Source organism: Oncorhynchus tshawytscha, linkage group LG03 (assembly GCF_018296145.1).
Source record: "Oncorhynchus tshawytscha isolate Ot180627B linkage group LG03, Otsh_v2.0, whole genome shotgun sequence".
Lineage (NCBI taxonomy): Eukaryota > Metazoa > Chordata > Actinopteri > Salmoniformes > Salmonidae > Oncorhynchus > Oncorhynchus tshawytscha.
In genome coordinates this window covers 73,970,964-73,990,602 of record NC_056431.1, presented here as the reverse complement: position 1 = coordinate 73,990,602, position 19,639 = coordinate 73,970,964, and the positions used below count along the sequence as shown (strand labels likewise).

At 45.7% G+C, this 19,639-nt stretch overlaps 1 protein-coding gene across 2 annotated transcripts; it reads right to left on the bottom strand.

Annotated features, from left to right (window-relative positions):
- Positions 1-62: 62 nt before the first annotated feature.
- On the bottom strand, positions 63-16,821 carry LOC112262642 (arginine and glutamate-rich protein 1-B-like). 2 transcript variants are annotated; one of them, XM_042320000.1, is made up of 4 exons: positions 16,212-16,821; positions 14,076-14,340; positions 3,464-3,547; positions 63-3,033 (listed from the first exon to the last, which is right to left on the bottom strand). In XM_042320000.1, the coding sequence occupies exons 1-4, from the start codon at positions 16,541-16,543 to the stop codon at positions 2,869-2,871; spliced, it is 846 nt and encodes a 281-aa protein (XP_042175934.1). In that variant the 5' UTR covers positions 16,544-16,821; the 3' UTR covers positions 63-2,868. The 2 variants fall into 2 exon arrangements, with proteins under 2 accessions (XP_042175934.1, XP_042175935.1); XM_042320001.1 differs by having other exon boundaries at positions 14,076-14,301; positions 16,212-16,820.
- Positions 16,822-19,639: the final 2,818 nt, after the last annotated feature.

The following is a 19,639-nucleotide window of genomic DNA, read 5'->3' as shown; positions in this document are numbered from 1 at the left end:
GTCATCAATTGGCCAATGGGAAATAACCATTGAACGGAAGACACAATCCCGAGACAGTTGTATGCATTCAATGGATTTATTGGTAAATTGTTCAGCCCCCATTAACAAGTTGGGGGAAATTACCACAAGACAAATTTCACTTACTCAAGAAGCCCCTTTACCAGAGGTCAGCCATACATACTGTCACACACACACACTCACTCACTCTCACTCTGTCAGACCTAAACCATGTACCTAGTCAATCTTACCTGGACTTGGACGGGGAGTTGACGGGGACCCTAACAGGGGGGTTAATATACTACACAAGCTAAGGAGCAGGAAGTCTGAAACGGTCTACTTTCAGAGCACAATTCACTCAGATTGAAAACGGTAACAGTTCAGGATTCATTTCATATATTATCTCACAAGAGTAGGACACCACATGACAGAGACTCTAAATATTACATCATACATGAAATGTCTCTCGTTCCCCCAGATTGGGAATTGGCCTGGGTCCCCCCCGTGCAGCAGTAGGGTCTCTTCGTCCACCTGTTTTGGTTTTTGTATTTGATGCTAATCTAAATCTAGGAGAAACATTGAGTGTAAAAACATCTGATGTGAGGTGTAGGGGAGGTTGAAGATTAACCTGTCGGGTGGAGGTCACTGTGCTTTACTGAGTATAGGTTAGCCCTGCCTACAGCATCACTTTAGGTTAGCCTAGCCTGCAGCATCACTTTAGGTTAGCCCTGCCTACAGCATCACTTTAGGTTAGCCCAGCCTACAGCATCACTTTAGGTTAGCCCAGCCTACAGCATCACTTTAGGTTAGCCCAGCCTACAGCATCACTTTAGGTTAGCCCTGCCTACAGCATCACTTTAGGTTAGCCCTGCCTACAGCATCACTTTAGGTTAGCCTAGCCTACAGCATCACTTTAGGTTAGCCCTAGCCTACAGCATCACTTTAGGTTAGCCCAGCCTACAGCATCACTTTAGGTTAGCCCTGCCTACAGCATCACTTTAGGTTAGCCCTGCCTACAGCATCACTTTAGGTTAGCCCTGCCTACAGCATCACTTTAGGTTAGCCCAGCCTACAGCATCACTTTAGGTTAGCCTAGCCTGCAGCATCACTTTAGGTTAGCCCAGCCTACAGCATCACTTTAGGTTAGCCCAGCCTACAGCATCACTTTAGGTTAGCCTAGCCTGCAGCATCACTTTAGGTTAGCCCAGCCTACAGCATCACTTTAGGTTAGCCCAGCCTACAGCATCACTTTAGGTTAGCCCTGCCTACAGCATCACTTTAGCTTAGCCTAGCCTGCAGCATCACTTTAGGTTAGCCCTGCCTACAGCATCACTTTAGGTTAGCCCAGCCTACAGCATCACTTTAGGTTAGCCTAGCCTGCAGCATCACTTTAGGTTAGCCCAGCCTACAGCATCACTTTAGGTTAGCCCAGCCTACAGCATCACTTTAGGTTAGCCTAGCCTGCAGCATCACTTTAGGTTAGCCCAGCCTACAGCATCACTTTAGGTTAGCCCAGCCTACAGCATCACTTTAGGTTAGCCCAGCCTGCAGCATCACTTTAGGTTAGCCTAGCCTGCAGCATCACTTTAGGTTAGCCCTGCCTACAGCATCACTTTAGGTTAGCCCTGCCTGCAGCATCACTTTAGGTTAGCCCTGCCTACAGCATCACTTTAGGTTAGCCTAGCCTGCAGCATCACTTTAGGTTAGCCCTGCCTACAGCATCACTTTAGGTTAGCCTAGCCTGCAGCATCACTTTAGGTTAGCCCTGCCTGCAGCATCACTTTAGGTTAGCCCTGCCTACAGCATCACTTTAGGTTAGCCTAGCCTGCAGCATCACTTTAGGTTAGCCCTGCCTGCAGCATCACTTTAGGTTAGCCCTGCCTACAGCATCACTTTAGGTTAGCCCTGCCTACAGCATCACTTTAGGTTAGCCTAGCCTGCAGCATCACTTTAGGTTAGCCCAGCCTACAGCATCACTTTAGGTTAGCCCAGCCTACAGCATCACTTTAGGTTAGCCCAGCCTACAGCATCACTTTAGGTTAGCCCAGCCTACAGCATCACTTTAGGTTAGCCCTGCCTGCAGCATCACTTTAGGTTAGCCCAGCCTACAGCATCACTTTAGGTTAGCCCTGCCTACAGCATCACTTTAGGTTAGCCTAGCCTGCAGCATCACTTTAGGTTAGCCCAGCCTACAGCATCACTTTAGGTTAGCCCAGCCTACAGCATCACTTTAGGTTAGCCCAGCCTACAGCATCACTTTAGGTTAGCCCAGCCTACAGCATCACTTTAGGTTAGCCCAGCCTGCAGCATCACTTTAGGTTAGCCCAGCCTGCAGCATCACTTTAGGTTAGCCCTGCCTGCAGCATCACTTTAGGTTAGCCCTGCCTGCAGCATCACTTTAGGTTAGCCCTGCCTGCAGCATCACTTTACGTTAGCCCTGCTTGGGGAAATCGTCTTTCTACGTTAGACACATACGGAACAGGAAAACCTAGGCCAACTCCTAAACCCCACATTTTTGATAAGCTTCAACAGAACACCCTGTAGAAACAAAGGTCACTCAACCGCTCATGGGCCTCAGTAAGAAGACCAAGTAGTGACAGATCAAATCCTTAAAAATTAAAATAAAAAAGCACAAACAATAGTCACTGGGTGTGGGGGGGGGGGTCAAAGGGGTCAAAGGGCGAGACAGGTGTTTGAAGGTGGGTGGGCCTCCCTCCAAGGCTTGGTTGGGAAAGGTCTGTAGAGCAGGACGGTGCCGTGGGCTACCCTTCATTCAGCCTTCCACACAGCTAGCGTTCCAGAGAGGAGGAGGAGCAGAGTGCTGGGTGGGATGAGAAGGGCAGGAGAAGGAAGAGAGGAGGGATGAGAGACTCATTCGGTGGCTTTGAGGGAGAAGGAGAGCTTGGGCCGGGACTTTCCTTTGCCCAGGATCATTTTCTGTTCCTCCTTCTGTTGCCGCTGGCGATCCTGGTCCAGCTTCATCCTCTCCTCGTGAATCTTTCTCTGCTCCTCTACGATACGCAACTGCTCCTCAGCCTGGTGGACACACACACAGTCAGGATAGAGATCCTGCAATGCCAAATGCTCACAAAACTGTTAATGTTTTCTGAGCCACACCAAGATGTTATTAGAATCAGTTTGTTGTTGTCGTTGCTGCTTTTCACCTTGTTTACGACATTCGTGACTTGTACATGTCCAAATAAAAATAATGGTGACTGATAACCATCCATACAAAGCCGGGGCCAGAACGCGTTACTGTGTTGTACTAACGTAGCGTTTCTCACAGAAGCCCTGGGAATCTACGTCAACGCACTCAAATGGCATCACAACAAAAAATGCCACTATCACATTTGGCATGAAAGCTACGAAGACCAAGTATTTCAATATCAAGAACGACCATATTGCATCATAGAACTGCCCCGTTTGCTGTTTGAACAGAACAGAGAGGAGGAAACAGGGGTTTTACCAGCTTGGCCTGAGCGTCAGCGATCTTGCGGTTATTCTCCTCCAGGATTTTCTCCAGCTCGTCCCGTTTGGATCGTTCTTCCTCCTGAAGACACAATGCCATGTTAGAACAGGTTATGGCCGCACCACATCCCACCACACACAACCAGCCTCTCCCCCACCACACACACAACCAGCCTCTCCCCACCAGCACACACAACCAGCCTCTCCCCCCACACCAGCCTCTCCCCCCACCACAACCAGCCTCTCCCCCCCACCCCACCACACACAACCAGCCTCTCCCCCACCCCACACACCACACACACAACCAGCCTCTCCCCACCACACACACAACCAGCCTCTCCCCCCACACACACAGCCTCTCCCCACAACCAGCCTCTCCCCACCACACACACAACCAGCCTCTCCCCCACCACACACACAACCAGCCTCTCCCCCACCACACACACAACCAGCCTCTCCCCACCACACACACAACCAGCCTCTCCCCCCACACACACCACAACCAGCCTCTCCCCACCACCACACACAACCAGCCTCTCCCCACCCCCCACCACACACAACCAGCCTCTCCCCCACCCCACACAACCAGCCTCTCCCCCACCACACAACCAGCCTCTCCCCCACCACACACACAACCAGCCTCTCTCCCCCACCACACACACAACCAGCCTCTCCCCACCACACACAACCAGCCTCTCCCCCCACCACACACAACCAGCCTCTCCCCAGCCTCTCCCCCACCACACACACAACCAGCCTCTCCCCCCACCACACACACAACCAGCCTCTCCCCCCCAGCCTCTCCCCCACACACACAACCAGCCTCTCCCCACCACACACACAACCAGCCCTCCCCACCACACACACAACCAGCCTCTCCCCCACCACACCCCCACCACACACACAACCAGCCTCTCCCCCCACCACACACACAACCAGCCTCTCCCCCCCACACACACACAACCAGCCTCTCCCCCACCACACACACAACCAGCCTCCCCCACCACACACAACCAGCCTCTCCCCCACCACACACACACCAGCCAACCAGCCTCTCCCCCCCACACACACAACCAGCCTCCCCCCACACACACACAACCAACCAGCTCTCCCCCACCACACACAACCAGCCTCTCCCCCACCACACACAACCAGCCTCTCCCCCCCACCACACCACAACCAGCCTCTCCCCCACCACACACAACCAGCCTCTCCCCCACCACACACAACCAGCCTCAGCCCCCCCACCACACACAACCAGCCTCTCCCCCACCACACACAACCAGCCTCTCCCCCCACCACACACAACCAGCCTCTCCCCCACCACACACAACCAGCCTCTCCCCCACCACACACAACCAGCCTCTCCCAGCCTCTCCCCACCACACACACAACCAGCCTCTCCCCCACCACACACAACCAGCCTCTCCCCCCCACCACACACAACCAGCCTCTCCCCCACCCCCACCAGCCTCTCCCCACACAACCAGCCTCACCACACACAACCAGCCTCTCCCCCACCACACACAACCAGCCTCTCCCATACGTTGTTCTCTCTGTCAAGCAGAATGCTTTCAGAACACAAAGGGAAAGAGAAGCCCTGCCCATATAAGAGTCACTCAATAAGTAGCCTTCTCTGGATCATTCAGACATTAAAAGAGAATAGAAAAAGAGGGGAAACCCACTCGTCACACTTACATAGTAGATATTAAATAAAAATAAGATAAAAACAAACATTCTAAAAATAAAATAATCTATTTGCTTCTTCAAGCAAGATATATATATTTTTTTTAAACATTAAAAGGAGTGAATAGTTTTAGCTCACCAATGCACGTATATCTACGCATTTTCCTTGCCTGTGTACCTACACAACTGGTGAAAGCATTCAGCATTAAAACGGTTGCATATTTACTGTCTCGCCCAGACTGTGTCCCCTGCAGAGAGAGAAGCGCTCCTGGGGAGGGAGGTGCCATACACCCCCGGCCCGTCCGTGGCCTTCCTCTTTAAAACTGATCTGTGTACTGCTCGTCCGTGGCCTTTCTCTTTCAAACTGATCTCTGTATTGCTCGTCCGTGGCCTTCCTCTTTAAAACTGATCTGTGTACTGCTAGTCTGCAGCCCAGCTTGCACTCTTTAAAGCGTCTCTCTCTCTCTGTCCTCAGTTCACATGGAGACAACATACCGCAGTAGTAGAGTATAGTACAGTGTGGAGGAGGCCTGAACACGGCACATGAGCTGGGAGCTGGGAGCTGTCCGCAGGCCAGTTCAGGTCAAATGGTGTTAACACAAGTTGGGTCCAGAAATCAAAATTAAAATGAACAAGAAAAAAAAAAAAACACCCCTAAAGAGAAACAAGTCAAATAAAGAGCATTTGCTGTTTATTCTTTAAAAACGTGTTCGTTTCAACATAAAAATAAAAAAGGAATATTAAATAAGTAGCATTAACAGTTAGACCAGAGATCGTTGACCTTGCAAACAGGAAACAGGAAATGGTCCTTCACCGTTTACGTATCCCAGAACAGATGCCTTCTAAAACAGGAGCTATTCAAAACAAAGATTAAAGAGAGGACGATGATAATATAATTATTGGACACACTAAACTAAATTGTGTATGTAATCGTGTACTTTTAAATTAGGCTATCTATTCAAAAACAGAAAGTGGCGTGGAGTGAGAGGTCTACTGCTGCATCTGGAAAAGGGGGGGGGGGGTCTGAATAAGTTTGATGGTGGGGGAGGGGGTAGCTCAGTGAGGTGCACTGGGGCCACTTCTCACCCGATTAGTACTGAGCCACCGGTCGATCACTGTGCGAGTCAAGGTGGCTGTTCCACCTCATTCACAGAATGACTGCACCGCCCTCATCCGTAAGGCTCTCCAGAGGGTAGTGAGGTCAAACTAGCTGCCCTCCAGGACACCTACACCACCCGATGTTCAGGGAAGGCCAAAAACATCATCAAGGACAACAACCACCCGAGCCACTGCCTGTTCACCTCGCTACCACCCAGAAGGCAAAGTCAGTACAGGTGCATCAAAGCTGAGACCAAGAGACTGAAAAACAGCTTCTACCTCAAGGCCATCAGACTGTTAAACAGCAATCACTAACTCAGAGGCTGATGCTAACATACATTTTATTACATGGCCAGTGAGGAGTATCACTAGCCACTTTAAATAATGCCACTTCAATAAATGTTAACATATTACTCATCTCATACGTATGTACTGTATACCATCTATTGCACCGTGCCTATGCCACTCAGACATCTCTCCATGTATATGTACATATTCTCATTCCGTCCCCTTTGATGTGTGTATTAGGTAGTTGTTGTGAAATTGTTAGATTACTTGTTAGATATTACTGTTAGATTACTTGTTGGTTATTACTGCATTGTCGGAACTAGAAGCACAAGAATTTTGCAACACTCGCATTAAAATCTGCTAACCATGTGTATGTGACAAATAACATCTGCTAACCCTGTGACCAATAACATCTACTAACCCTGTGACCAATAACATCTACTAACCCTGTGACCATTAACTAACCCTGTGACCATTAACATCTACTAACCCTGTGACCATTAACATCTACTAACCCTGTGACCAATAACTAACCCTGTGACCATTAACATCTACTAACCCTGTGACCAATAACTAACCCTGTGACCAATAACTAACCCTGTGACCATTAACATCTACTAACCCTGTGACCATTAACATCTACTAACCCTGTGACCATTAACATCTACTAACCCTGTGACCATTAACATCTACTAACCCTGTGACCATTAACATCTACTAACCCTGTGACCATTAACATCTACTAACCCTGTGACCATTAACAACTAACCCTGTGACCATTAACATCTACTAACCCTGTGACCATTAACTAACCCTGTGACCAATAACATCTACTAACCCTGTGACCAATAACATCAACTAACCATGTGACCATTAACTAACCCTGTGACCCATCTACTAACCCTGTGACCCATTAACTAACCCTGTGACCATTAACATCTACTAACCCTGTGACCATTAACTAACCCTGTGACCAATAACATCTACTAACCCTGTGACCATTAACATCTACTAACCCTGTGACCATTAACATCTACTAACCCTGTGACCATTAACATCTGCTAATCTACTAACCCTGTGACCATTAACATCTACTAACCCTGTGACCATTAACATCTACTAACCCTGTGACCATTAACATCTACTAACCCTGTGACCATTAACATCTACTAACCCTGTGACCATTAACATCTACTAACCCTGTGACCATTAACATCTACTAACCCTGTGACCATTAACATCTACTAACCCTGTGACCATTAACATCTACTAACCCTGTGACCATTAACAACCCTGTGACCAATAACATCTACTAACCCTGTGACCAATAACATCAACTAACCATGTGACCATTAACTAACCCTGTGATCCTAACCCTGTGACCAATAACATCTACTAACCATGTGACCATTAACATCTACTAACCCTGTGACCATTAACTAACCCTGTGACCAATAACATCTACTAACCCTGTGACCATTAACATCTACTAACCCTGTGACCATTAACATCTACTAACCCTGTGACCATTAACATCTACTAACCCTGTGACCATTAACTAACCCTGTGACCAATAACATCTACTAACCCTGTGACCAATAACATCAACTAACCATGTGACCAATAACATCTACTAACCCTGTGACCAATAACATCTACTAACCCTGTGACCATTAACTAACCATGTGACCAATAACAACTGGTTACTGGTTGTGTCACCTTCAGCTACAACCAAACACTTCCTGTAGTTGTTGATCCGTCTCTCACGTCGCTGTGGTGGAATTCTGTCCCACTCTTCCACACAGCACTGCTTTAACTCAGCGACATTTGTGGGTTTTCAAACATGAACTACTCAGCAAGACAATGATCCAAAGCACACAATCAAAAAATCTACATGCAGGTGGCTATAGAAGTAACACATTTGAAGTTTTGGAGTCAAAGTACAGGCCTAATCCCAATTTAGATGTTGTAGCAGGACTTGAAATGAGCAGTTCATGCTTAAAAAAATTTAAAAAATCCACAAACCACGCTGAGTTAAAGCAGTGCTGTATGGAAGAGTGGGCCAGAATCACTCCACAACGAAGTGAGAGACTGATCAACTAAAAGAAGCGTTTGGTTGGAGTCATTTCAGCTAAAGGTGGCACAACCACTTATTGAGTGTCTGGGGGCAATTACTTTTTCACACAGGGAAATTGGGTGCTGCATAACTTTATGAAATAAAATTATTAAATGTTATTAGTCACATGCTGAATACAACAGGTGTAGGTAGAACTTACAGTGAAATGCTGAATACAACAGGTGTAGGTAGACCTTACAGTGAAATGCTTACTTACGAGCCCCTTAACCAACAATGCAGTTTTAAAAAATACAGACACGGTAGAGTCAATGTGGAGGCTATATACAGGGTGTTACGGTACAGAGTCAATGTGGAGGCTATATACAGGGTGTTACGGTACAGAGTCAATGTGGAGGCTATATACAGGGGTACCGGTACAGAGTCAATGTGGAGGCTATATACAGGGTGTTACGCTACAGAGTCAATGTGGAGGCTATATACAGGGTGTTACGTACAGAGTCAATGTGGAGGCTATATACAGGGTGTTACGGTACAGAGTCAATGTGGAGGCTATATACAGGGTGTTACGGTACAGAGTCAATGTGGAGGCTATATACAGGGTGTTACGGTACAGAGTCAATGTGGAGGCTATATACAGGGTGTTACGGTAGAGAGTCAATGTGGAGGCTATATACAGGGTGTTACGGTAGAGAGTCAATGTGGAGGCTATATACAGGGTGTTACGGAACAGAGTCAATGTGGAGGCTATATACAGGGTGTACCGGTACAGAGTCATTGTGGAGGCTATATACAGGGTGTTACGGTACAGAGTCAATGTGGAGGTTATATACAGGGGGTGCCGGTACAGAGTCAATGTGGAGGCTATATACAGGGTGTTACGGTACAGAGTCAATGTGGAGGCTATATACAGGGTGTTACGCTACAGAGTCAATGTGGAGGCTATATACAGGGTGTTACGGTACAGAGTCAATGTGGAGGCTATATACAGGGTGTTACGGTACAGAGTCAATGTGGAGGCTATATACAGGGTGTTACGGTACAGAGTCAATGTGGAGGCTATATACAGGGTGTTACGGTACAGAGTCAATGTGGAGGCTATATACAGGGTGTTACGGTACAGAGTCAATGTGGAGGCTATATACAGGGTGTTACGGAACAGAGTCAATGTGGAGGCTATATACAGGGTGTTACGGTACAGAGTCAATGTGGAGGCTATATACAGGGTGTTACGGTACAGAGTCAATGTGGAGGCTATATACAGGGTGTTACGGTACAGAGTCAATGTGGAGGCTATATACAGGGTGTTACGGTACAGAGTCAATGTGGAGGCTATATACAGGGTGTTACGGAACAGAGTCAATGTGGAGGCTATATACAGGGTGTTACGGTACAGAGTCAATGTGGAGGCTATATACAGGGTGTTACGGTACAGAGTCAATGTGGAGGCTATATACAGGGTGTTACGGTACAGAGTCAATGTGGAGGCTATATACAGGGGGTACCGGTACAGAGTCAATGTGGAGGCTATATACAGGGGGTACCGGTACAGAGTCAATGTGGAGGCTATATACAGGGGGTACTGGTACAGAGTCAATGTGGAGGCTATATACAGGGGGTACTGGTACAGAGTCAATGTGGAGGCTATATACAGGGGTACTGGTACAGAGTCAATGTGGAGGCTATATACAGGGTGTTACGGTACAGAGTCAATGTGGAGGCTATATACAGGGGTACCGGTAGAGTCAATGTGGAGGCTATATACAGGGGGTACCGGTACAGAGTCAATGTGGAGGCTATATACAGGAGGGGTACCGGTACAGAGTCAACGTGGAAGTTATATACAGGGTGTTACGGTACAGAGTCAATATACAGGGGGGGTACCGGTACAGAGTCAATGTGGAGACTATATACAGGGAGGTACAGAGTCAATGTGCGGGGCACCGGTTATATGAGGTAATATGTACATGTAGGTAGAGTTATTAAAGTGACTATGCATAGATGATAAGAGTAGCAGTGGTATAAAAGGTGGGGCAAGGCAAATAGTCTGGGTAGCCATTTGATTAGATGTTCAGGAGTCTTATGGTTTGGGGGTAGAAGCTGTTTAGAAGCCTCTTGGACCTAAACTTGGCGCTCCAGTACCGCTTGCCGTGCGGTAGCAGAGACACCGCCTGGTATAGAGGTCCTGGATGGCAGGAAGCTTGGCCCCAGTGGTGTACTGGGCCTTACGCACTACCCTCTGTAGTGCCTTGAGGTCGGAGGACGAGCAGTTGCCATACTAGGTGGTGATGCAACCCGTCAGGATGCTCTCGATGGTGCAGCTGAAAACCTTTTGAGGATCTGAGAACCCATGACAAATCTTTTCAGTCTCCTGAGGGGGAATAGGTATTACTGTGCCCTCTTCACTACAGTCTTGGTGTGCTTGGACCATGTTAGTTTGTTGGTGATGTGGACACCAAGGAACTTGAAGCTCTCAACCTGCTCTTCTACAGCCCCATTGATGAGAATGGGGGCATACTCGGTCCTCTTTTTCCTGTAGTCCACAATCATCTCCTTTGTCTTGATTCATGTTGAGGGAGAGGTTGTTGTCCTGGCACCACAAGGCCAGGCCTCTGACCTCCGCCCTATAGGCTGTCTTGTCGTTACCACTGTTGTATCAACGGCAATCTTAATGATGGTGTTTGGAGTCGTGCCTGGCCGTGCTGTCATGAGTGAACAGAGAGTACAGGAGGGGACTGAGCAAGCACCCCTGAGGGGCCCCCATGTTGAGGATCAGGGTGGCAGATGTGTTGTTACCTATCCTTACCACCTGGGGGCGGCCCATCAGGAAGTCCAGGATCCAGTTGCAGAGGGAGGTGTTTAGTCCCAGGGTCCTTAGCTTATTGATGAGCTTTGAGGACACTATGGTGTTGAACGCTGAGCTGTAGTCAATGAATAGCATTCTCACATAGGTGTTCTCTTTGTCCAGGTGGGAAAGGGCAGTGTGGAGTGCAATAGAGATTGCATCATCTGTGGATCTGTTGGGGCGATATGCAAATTGGAGTGGGTCTAAGGTTTCTGGGATAATGGTCTTGATATGAGCCATGACCAGCCTTTCAAAGTTCTTAATGGCAGGCTACCTTAGTGTTCTTGGGCACAGGCACTATGGTGGTATTTTTAAAACATGTGGGTATTACAGACTCGGACAGGTCGAAAATGTCAGTGAAGACACTTGCCAGTTGGTCAGCGCATGCTCACAGTACACGTCCTGTGGTAATCCATCTGGCCCTGCGGCCTTGTGAATGTTGGCCCGTTTAAAGTCTTCCGGAACAGCTGGTTCTAGAATGTAATTGTTGTGTTATTTTATTCACTCAGGTTCTCTTTATCTAATATTAGGTTTTGGTTGAAGATCTGATAACATTCAGCATCAAAAATATGCAAAAGTAGAAAAAAAATTGGAAAGGAGGAAAAGACCTTTTTCTAAGCGCAGTATATTATCATGAGTCACATGCCTGATGAACGGACAAATCAGACATATCAACACTTTAAAATGAAAACACGATTACTCATCAACAACACTAAAATAAAAGAGCGATACGCATGTGAAATTAACATGTAAACACACGGCTCAGATATTGTATAGGACCCATGCTAGAATGTTTTCTTATAAAGAGGAAAATGTGCGTATTTGTGTGACTCATAAAGACAGCCTGTCTGTAGTAGCACATAGTTCTCATCTTCCACTCTGGGGGTAATGTGATGGGCTGTCACCGTTAATATGCTCGCTGTAGCCCTGGAGGTCCAGCCATCTGTAGGAAGTGCAACACAGGGTGCATTGGGCCGATTCATGGACAGCTTGGGCTTTCGTTTTGCTTATATAAAGCTGGTACTACGCGTTTGCTGAAATGGACGTGAGAGGGCAAAGTTCGTAATGTGGCGCGAGCATTTTCACGAGGCGCTAACCCCTCTTCTTTTTCAACCATCTGGAATGGGAGAATGTCCACAGCTATAAACATACCTATCGCTAGTCATTTCTTTGGCCCAGTCAGAATCAGCTGTGGAGGACTGCTTGAATAATGATTTTATTTTTTCCCCCCGGTGGTAGGCATACTACGGAGGCGATGTCGGCGTAAAATGTGTCAACGTGTTTAGTGTTGGCAGCTGCAAAGGCTATTCCTGGGTGAACAGTGGTGACATTCTCTCTGCTCATCGACCGTTGTAATCTACTGGGAAGCCTAAAAACATCCCCAAACTGAAGATTTAAAACAATTCTGGTTTATCGACTCCCACCGCTCGCCATCGTACAGAACTAGTTCCCGGCTGCGCCTGACAAAAAGCAACAGTTTGAAATTCGCCAACGAAGATGATGAAATTTTGGATTACAACATGTTCATAGGCTCTAGTTATTTCAACAGAATAGCCTGAAATCGTGTTTTTTTTTCCAAGCACAGATTTACTCTAGAAATATAGAACGTAGCGTAGGCATAGCCTATAGGCCTAGCGTTTTTTTTATTTTTATATTCAATCGGGTTCAAAGTGCGGAACAAATCGAGGTCCCCGTACCGAAAGGTTCAGTATGAATACATGTACTGTTACAGAACTAAAATAAACTACTGGGCTAAAAAAAAGGGCCTGATTTGTAACTAATAAAGCCCAAGTTTCTCCATCCCTATTGGTCTCTGGATGGTTAGTGGATGGACCCGTGTTCTCTGCCTGCCTGAGGAAAATAAAACATTTCACTGAATGTTGGACACAGAGACAGTTACTGGTAATGAAATGTCAATTTGAAAAAAATAGCTTTATTTTTTTTTTTAGATATTTACAATAATGAAAGTTAAAATAAATAAAAAATGTAAGTAAAATAGTCATTCTGAATAGGAATGTATGAATGTGGATGAGAATGATGACAGCAAATGAAGGGATGAGGTCAGTAAATTGTCATAACTCAGCCATGTTCAAGAGTCTCAAATGAATTCTGCGTGTCTTGACTGTCCACTGCCAAATATTGGCCATTCAATTTCCCCATTTAGAAACCCTACCCTCAGTCTACTACCCTTAAAGCACAGAGCTCTAACCCAACCTTCAGTCTACTAACCTTAAAGCAGAGCTCTAACTCAACCTTCAGTCTACTACCCTTAAAGCACAGAGCTCTAACTCAACCTTCAGTCTACTACCCTTAAAGCACAGAGCTCTAACCCAACCTTCAGTCTACTACCCTTAAAGCAGAGCTCTAACTCAACCTTCAGTCTACTAACCTTAAAGCAGAGCTCTAACTCAACCTTCAGTCTACTACCCTTAAAGCACAGAGCTCCAACCCAACCCAACTATCCTGAGCCTCAGCAGCCGTGTCCTACCCTCCCACCCTCCCTGGAGCAGTGAAACATGTCATGGCCAGTTTGGGGGGGGGGACCCCACTTGCCAGAGAAGGCAGTAGTGGGGCCGGGTAGAGGTGGGGGTGCCTGCATTCCCAACGACCGAGCGTTACCTCTCTGGCCTTCTGGGCCTGTAGCTCCGTCTGCCTCTGTTTCTCCAGCTCCTCCAACAACTGGTGCTCCATGATGCGCTTGGCCTCCTCCACGCGTCGCAGCACCTCCCGCTCGATCTCCTCTCTACGTTTCTCCAGCTCCTCCTCCACCCGCTTGGCCACCAGCTCCTCCACGCGACGCGCCGTCTCCTCCTCGATCAGCTTCTCCTCTACCTCCACCTGCCGGCTGCACGGCAAGGGTGGCGAGAGAAAGAGGGGAGGGTTGCTGACACGGTAGCACAAGTGACATGATACGATCAATGCATATTCAGGTTACTGTTGAATCAATGTAACTTTTTAAAAAATCAGACATCGCTATAGGAACAAATCAAATGTTATTGGTCACATACAACATATTTAGCAGATGTTATTGCAGGTGTAGCAAAATGCTTGTGTTCCTAGCTCCAAACTCCGGGAATTGTGCATTTGTACGTTTATCAGGGTTATAAAGCTGCTATATGTTTTTTTTTTAAGAAAGGAAAAAAAAAGGTGTTTCAGTGATTTAGGAATTGCAGCACTTCATTATGACATATGTACCTAACATAAAACATGTGTGGAAACAGATTTGACCCATTGACAACAGGTGATGAGGGGGACTCTGATGTGACCCCCCGAACCGCTTTATTTGGTGGAAGTCAGCTTGTCCAGAGCTGCAGAGAAATGTGTGGGGGGGTTAAAGCTGCAGAGAAATGGGGGGGGTTAAGGTGTGGGTCAGTTCAAACGGCATGCCCGGGGGAGGGGGGAGTCAGGTCGCGCACACGAACACAAGGCAGGCGTCCTGTTTACTGTTCAAATGCTTTTAAACTGTTTCAGCTGCACTATCAACAGGACGTGGCTATCGGGGGTCGTTGTCACGTTGCTTCAGGCACGACTTAAAAACGCGACACTGTCCCGCTCTCTGATTTCATGTGGTTTGGTTACACACGACTACCAGGAAATCTAAAACCAGTATCCTTATCTGGTGTCCGTGTCTCTATTGGACATTGTGTGGCAGGTTAAGTGACCCTGTGGCTGGGCAGTAAAAGCCCACACAGCAGTCCAGGTGTAGTTCACGGTGTTGTTGGTATCGGGCGTCGATCAGCCTCTGGCCAAAAGGTGCCCAAGTTCCCCCATGTCTTTATTTCTCTGTCAGACCAACATCATCTAACTACAAACAACGGAGGGTGTTATTATGCGAGGTGCTCGCTGAAGCAGAAAAGTCAAACATTTTTCATCCCTTGAATTGCACTATAAAAATTGGTAACGCCACAGGGTTTTGCAATGTGCAACAAGCATGGATAATGCAGTGTGACATGTAAAGGAATGTGGTTCCGAAACAGATAACAACAGAAGTAACTGTGCCTCTGGGTGTTCATTGTTACATTTCCCGACTGGACTGTGGCTTATCATAAGTCTTTCACCCAGAATGCTAATTTGGACTGACACAAGTACATATTATAGTGTCTGCGGCCAGATGAACATCATGTGGTTTGACTTCAGTGGTTGAAAACCAGAGGGACATAGGTACCGGACATGTTTAATTTGACAGGTGAAACAGTTTACCAGTGACAAGGCCTATATCATGGATTTATATTTATTTGGCTAGATTTGGCCATAATGTCTCACATAACTCACAGCTTGCAGGAGTGATGTTGCAGACAAATCTTTTCGAGGACACATAGCTAGGCTAGCAAGATAAACCACTGTAGGCCATAATCATGACACTAGGTCGTTGATTTGTGATGCATGACAAATGGCCAACCAGATTGGCACCGAGACGCACAACTGCACAACTAACATAAATGTGCATGAATGAAAGATATTTAAAATCTGTACATTCCTTAAGGTTAAAGACAAATGAATTGCAGCCAAGTGACTTAGCTCGCTAGCCAGTTGTCTAATGGTGCAGGCTTGTATAGCTGCTGACTAGGGCCTCCTCAATACACGTATTTAGTAGGCAGCTCTGCGCTTATTCCTGTGTGTATGTCTGTTAGCATTCTAGCTAATTAACTCATGTAGCCAGAAAGTAAGCGCCAACATATGTTTGTATTAGCAAGCTAGTTACCTACTAATCAAACATGTCTTGTATTATGGCTAAAATATTGAGCTACAACTTACATCTTCCTCTGTCTTTCCATTTCGACTTTCTTCTCCTCTTCCTCTTTTCTCTGTTTTTCGTCCAAGGCGCTTCTCTTGCTCAGTGTCCTGCCGAATATGTCAATTCTCTCCGGCGGTGTGACCGCTCTCTCCCTTTCCCTACGGGTCGATGCTGTAGCTGACCGGGAACGAGAACGTGATTCTCTGCGCCGGTTCCTCTTCGCTTCACGGGACTTGGATCGTTTCTTGGTCCTCTCTTTGTCCCGTGAACGCGACCGGCTCCGTTTTTTGCTGTGCTTGCTGCTTTTGGAGTGTTTGGAACGGGACGAACTGCGACTTCTAGATCGACCCATGATCACCTCAAGTCTAAAAAAAAATCCCAGTTAACTACTTCTAAAAGTCGGAAATATTCAAAATAAACAACACGGTGTTCCACCTACACACTCGTACACCCCACTACCTGCAATATATGCTCAAATTGAATTGTTAAAACACACGTATGTCTCAAAAATATTCATTCAAACGTGGTTATTATTCTACCCTGATAACTTGCGGCGCTAAAGCAAGATGGCGACTAGCTCCTTTTTCCCACAATGCAATTGCATTCGGTCTTTTCCGTCTTTCTCCGGCTCATGCATGCCTCTCCTGTGCTGAGTTTATGAACTCACCTGTGCGATATGTAGCATGATGGACATTAATAAATGTTTCATTAAAAAAAATCAATACGTTCACACAAAATAATCCATCAAATGACACTCGTTTGATAACCTCAAGAGGCAGTATACTCTGTTTAACTGTTGGCGATACTAGCTGCGCTCCAGTGGGTGGAGGACGCTAAACCTGTCAGAATTCAAATCAAATTGTATTTGTCACATGCACCGAATACAACAGGTGTAGTAGACCTTGTGAAATGCTTACTTACTACAAGCCCTTAAAACCTCTTAAGGACCCCCCTCCCCCAATTTTAGGCTAAAATGACATATCCAAATCTAACTGCCTGTAGCTCAGGACCTGAAACAAGGATATGCATTTTCTTGATATAATTTGAAAGGAAACACTTTGAAGTTTGTGGAAATGTGAAATTAATGTAAGAGAATATAACACATTAGATCTGGTAGAAGATAATACAAAGAAAAAAAAACATTTTTATGTTGTACCATCATCTTTGAAATGTAAGAGAAAGGCCATAATGTATTATTCCAGCCCAGCCACAATTTAGATTTTGGCAACTAGAAGGCAGCAGTGTATGTGCAAAGTTTTAGACTGATCAAATGAACCATTGCATATCTGTTCAAAATGTTGTATCAAGACTGCCCAAATGTGCCTAATTGGTTTATTAAAACCTCTTAAGGATCTCTACAGATCGCTGTCCCACCCTAATGCGATTAGCATGACGTTGTAAGTAACAAGAACATTTCCCAGGACATAGACATATCTGATATTGGCAGAAAGCTTAAATTCTTGTTTAATCTAACTGCACTGTCCAATTTACAGTAGCTATTACAGTGAAAGAATACCATGCTATTGTTTGAGGAGAGTGCACAAGATCGTCCGGCCCTTCTGGCATTTGCCAGAATTGAGAGATGGTCAATCCACCCATGATTCTCTGTAATAACATAAATGCCTCCAATAGTAGGTCACTCCTATTCTGTTTTCCGGATGATAAACGATTCAACATAGACAGGGCATCTGAGCATACTACAGTAGATCCTCAAAAGGTTTTACAGCTGCACCATCGAGAGCATCCTGACGAGTTGCATCACTACCTGGTATGGCAACTGCTCAGCCTCCGACCGGGTAAAAACAAGCGAATATATTGATAAAAAGTCAGCTTGTCCTAGAGATAGTTACACAGTTATCAAAACGTCACGCCAGTGCAAACCTCCACAAAACACAGCCCATAATTTAAGTTTTTCTAAAATCCCCTATGGGAAAAATGAATGGTGGAAAAACAATTAGAACCACTTCCTTGTTTGACCTCTAGGTTTTATGGGTAGTAGGACTCGTACTTTGGTACTCCATTTAACTTCTTGGCAGAAAGATTAGCATTAGCAAGTGGCACTGTCAAATGAAGCACGTGCTGGAAATCTATACTCATCCACATAAAATAGTCCCGGTATCGTTCTTTGACAAACACAGAAAGTTGTATATTGAATTCAATAAAGGAAAACAGAGAGAGCGAGAAGGATCAGAGAGAGCGAGAGAGAGAGAGAGACGGGCCAGTTCCTTATTGTAGCCATTGGCTGTATTATACAGCCAAAACATGAAGGAACTGGCCGTCTCTCTCTCTCCTTCTCGCTCTCTCAGTTTTATTCTATTGAATTATATGTAGCCTAATATTTAAAAACTTAGCAGAGTTGGCAGGGAGGAACACTTGACAAGCACCAATTTGAAATATGTAGTTAGGCTGTTATAAGATATTAAATAAGCCTATAAGGAATTTATTCAATGATTTTCTTATTTTTTCTAAGGCTCCGTAATAAACCATTTTTAAGATATTTATAAATTGTGTTCGCCATTTATTAAGCATTATGCCACATTAATAAACCGTTTACTAATAATTACTAAATTTTTATTTTTATTTTTTGATTTTTCCAGTCTTCTAATCTTAAAGTGAGTGTTATTTATACTTTATAAATGTTTTAGGTGACCAGTATAATTTCTCACAAAAAGATGGGCTTGACATTAGTGGACATTCCTGCAGTAGCTGGTAGTAGAACAAACACACAACACAGGATGTTTAAGGAACGATACACTACCGGTCATATGTTTTAGAGCACCTCATTCACGGGTTTTTCTTTGTTTTTACTATTTTCTACATTGTAGTATGATAATGAAGACATCAACACTATGAAATAACACATATGGTATCATGTAGTAACCAAAAAAGTGTTGAACAAATCAAAATATATTTTAGATTCTTCAAAGTAGCCACCTGTCACGCCCTGACCATAGAGAGCTTTTTATTCTCTATGTTGGTTAGGTCGGGGTTTGACTAGGGTGTGTCATCTAGGGTTTTTGTATGTCTATGTTGGCCTGGTGTGGATCCCAATCAGAGGCAACTGTTTATCGTTGTCTCTGATTGGGGATCATATTTAGGCAGCCATTTCCTCTTTGTGCTTTGTGGGATCTTGTCTGTGTATAGTTGCCTGTGAGCACTATAGCAACGTCACGTTTCACTTTGCATTTATTGTTTTCTTTGAGTTTCACTTCATAATTAAGAGGATGGAACCATATCACGCTGCATCTTGGTCCACTCATTATAACGAACGTGACACCACCCGTTGCCTTGATGACAGCGTTGCACACTCTTGGCATTCTCTCAACCAGCTTCACCTGGAATGCTTTTCCAACAGTCTTGAAGGAGTTCCCACATATTCTGAGCACTTGTTGGCTGCTTTTCCTTCACTCTGCGGTCTGACTCATCCCAAACCATCTCAATTTGGTTG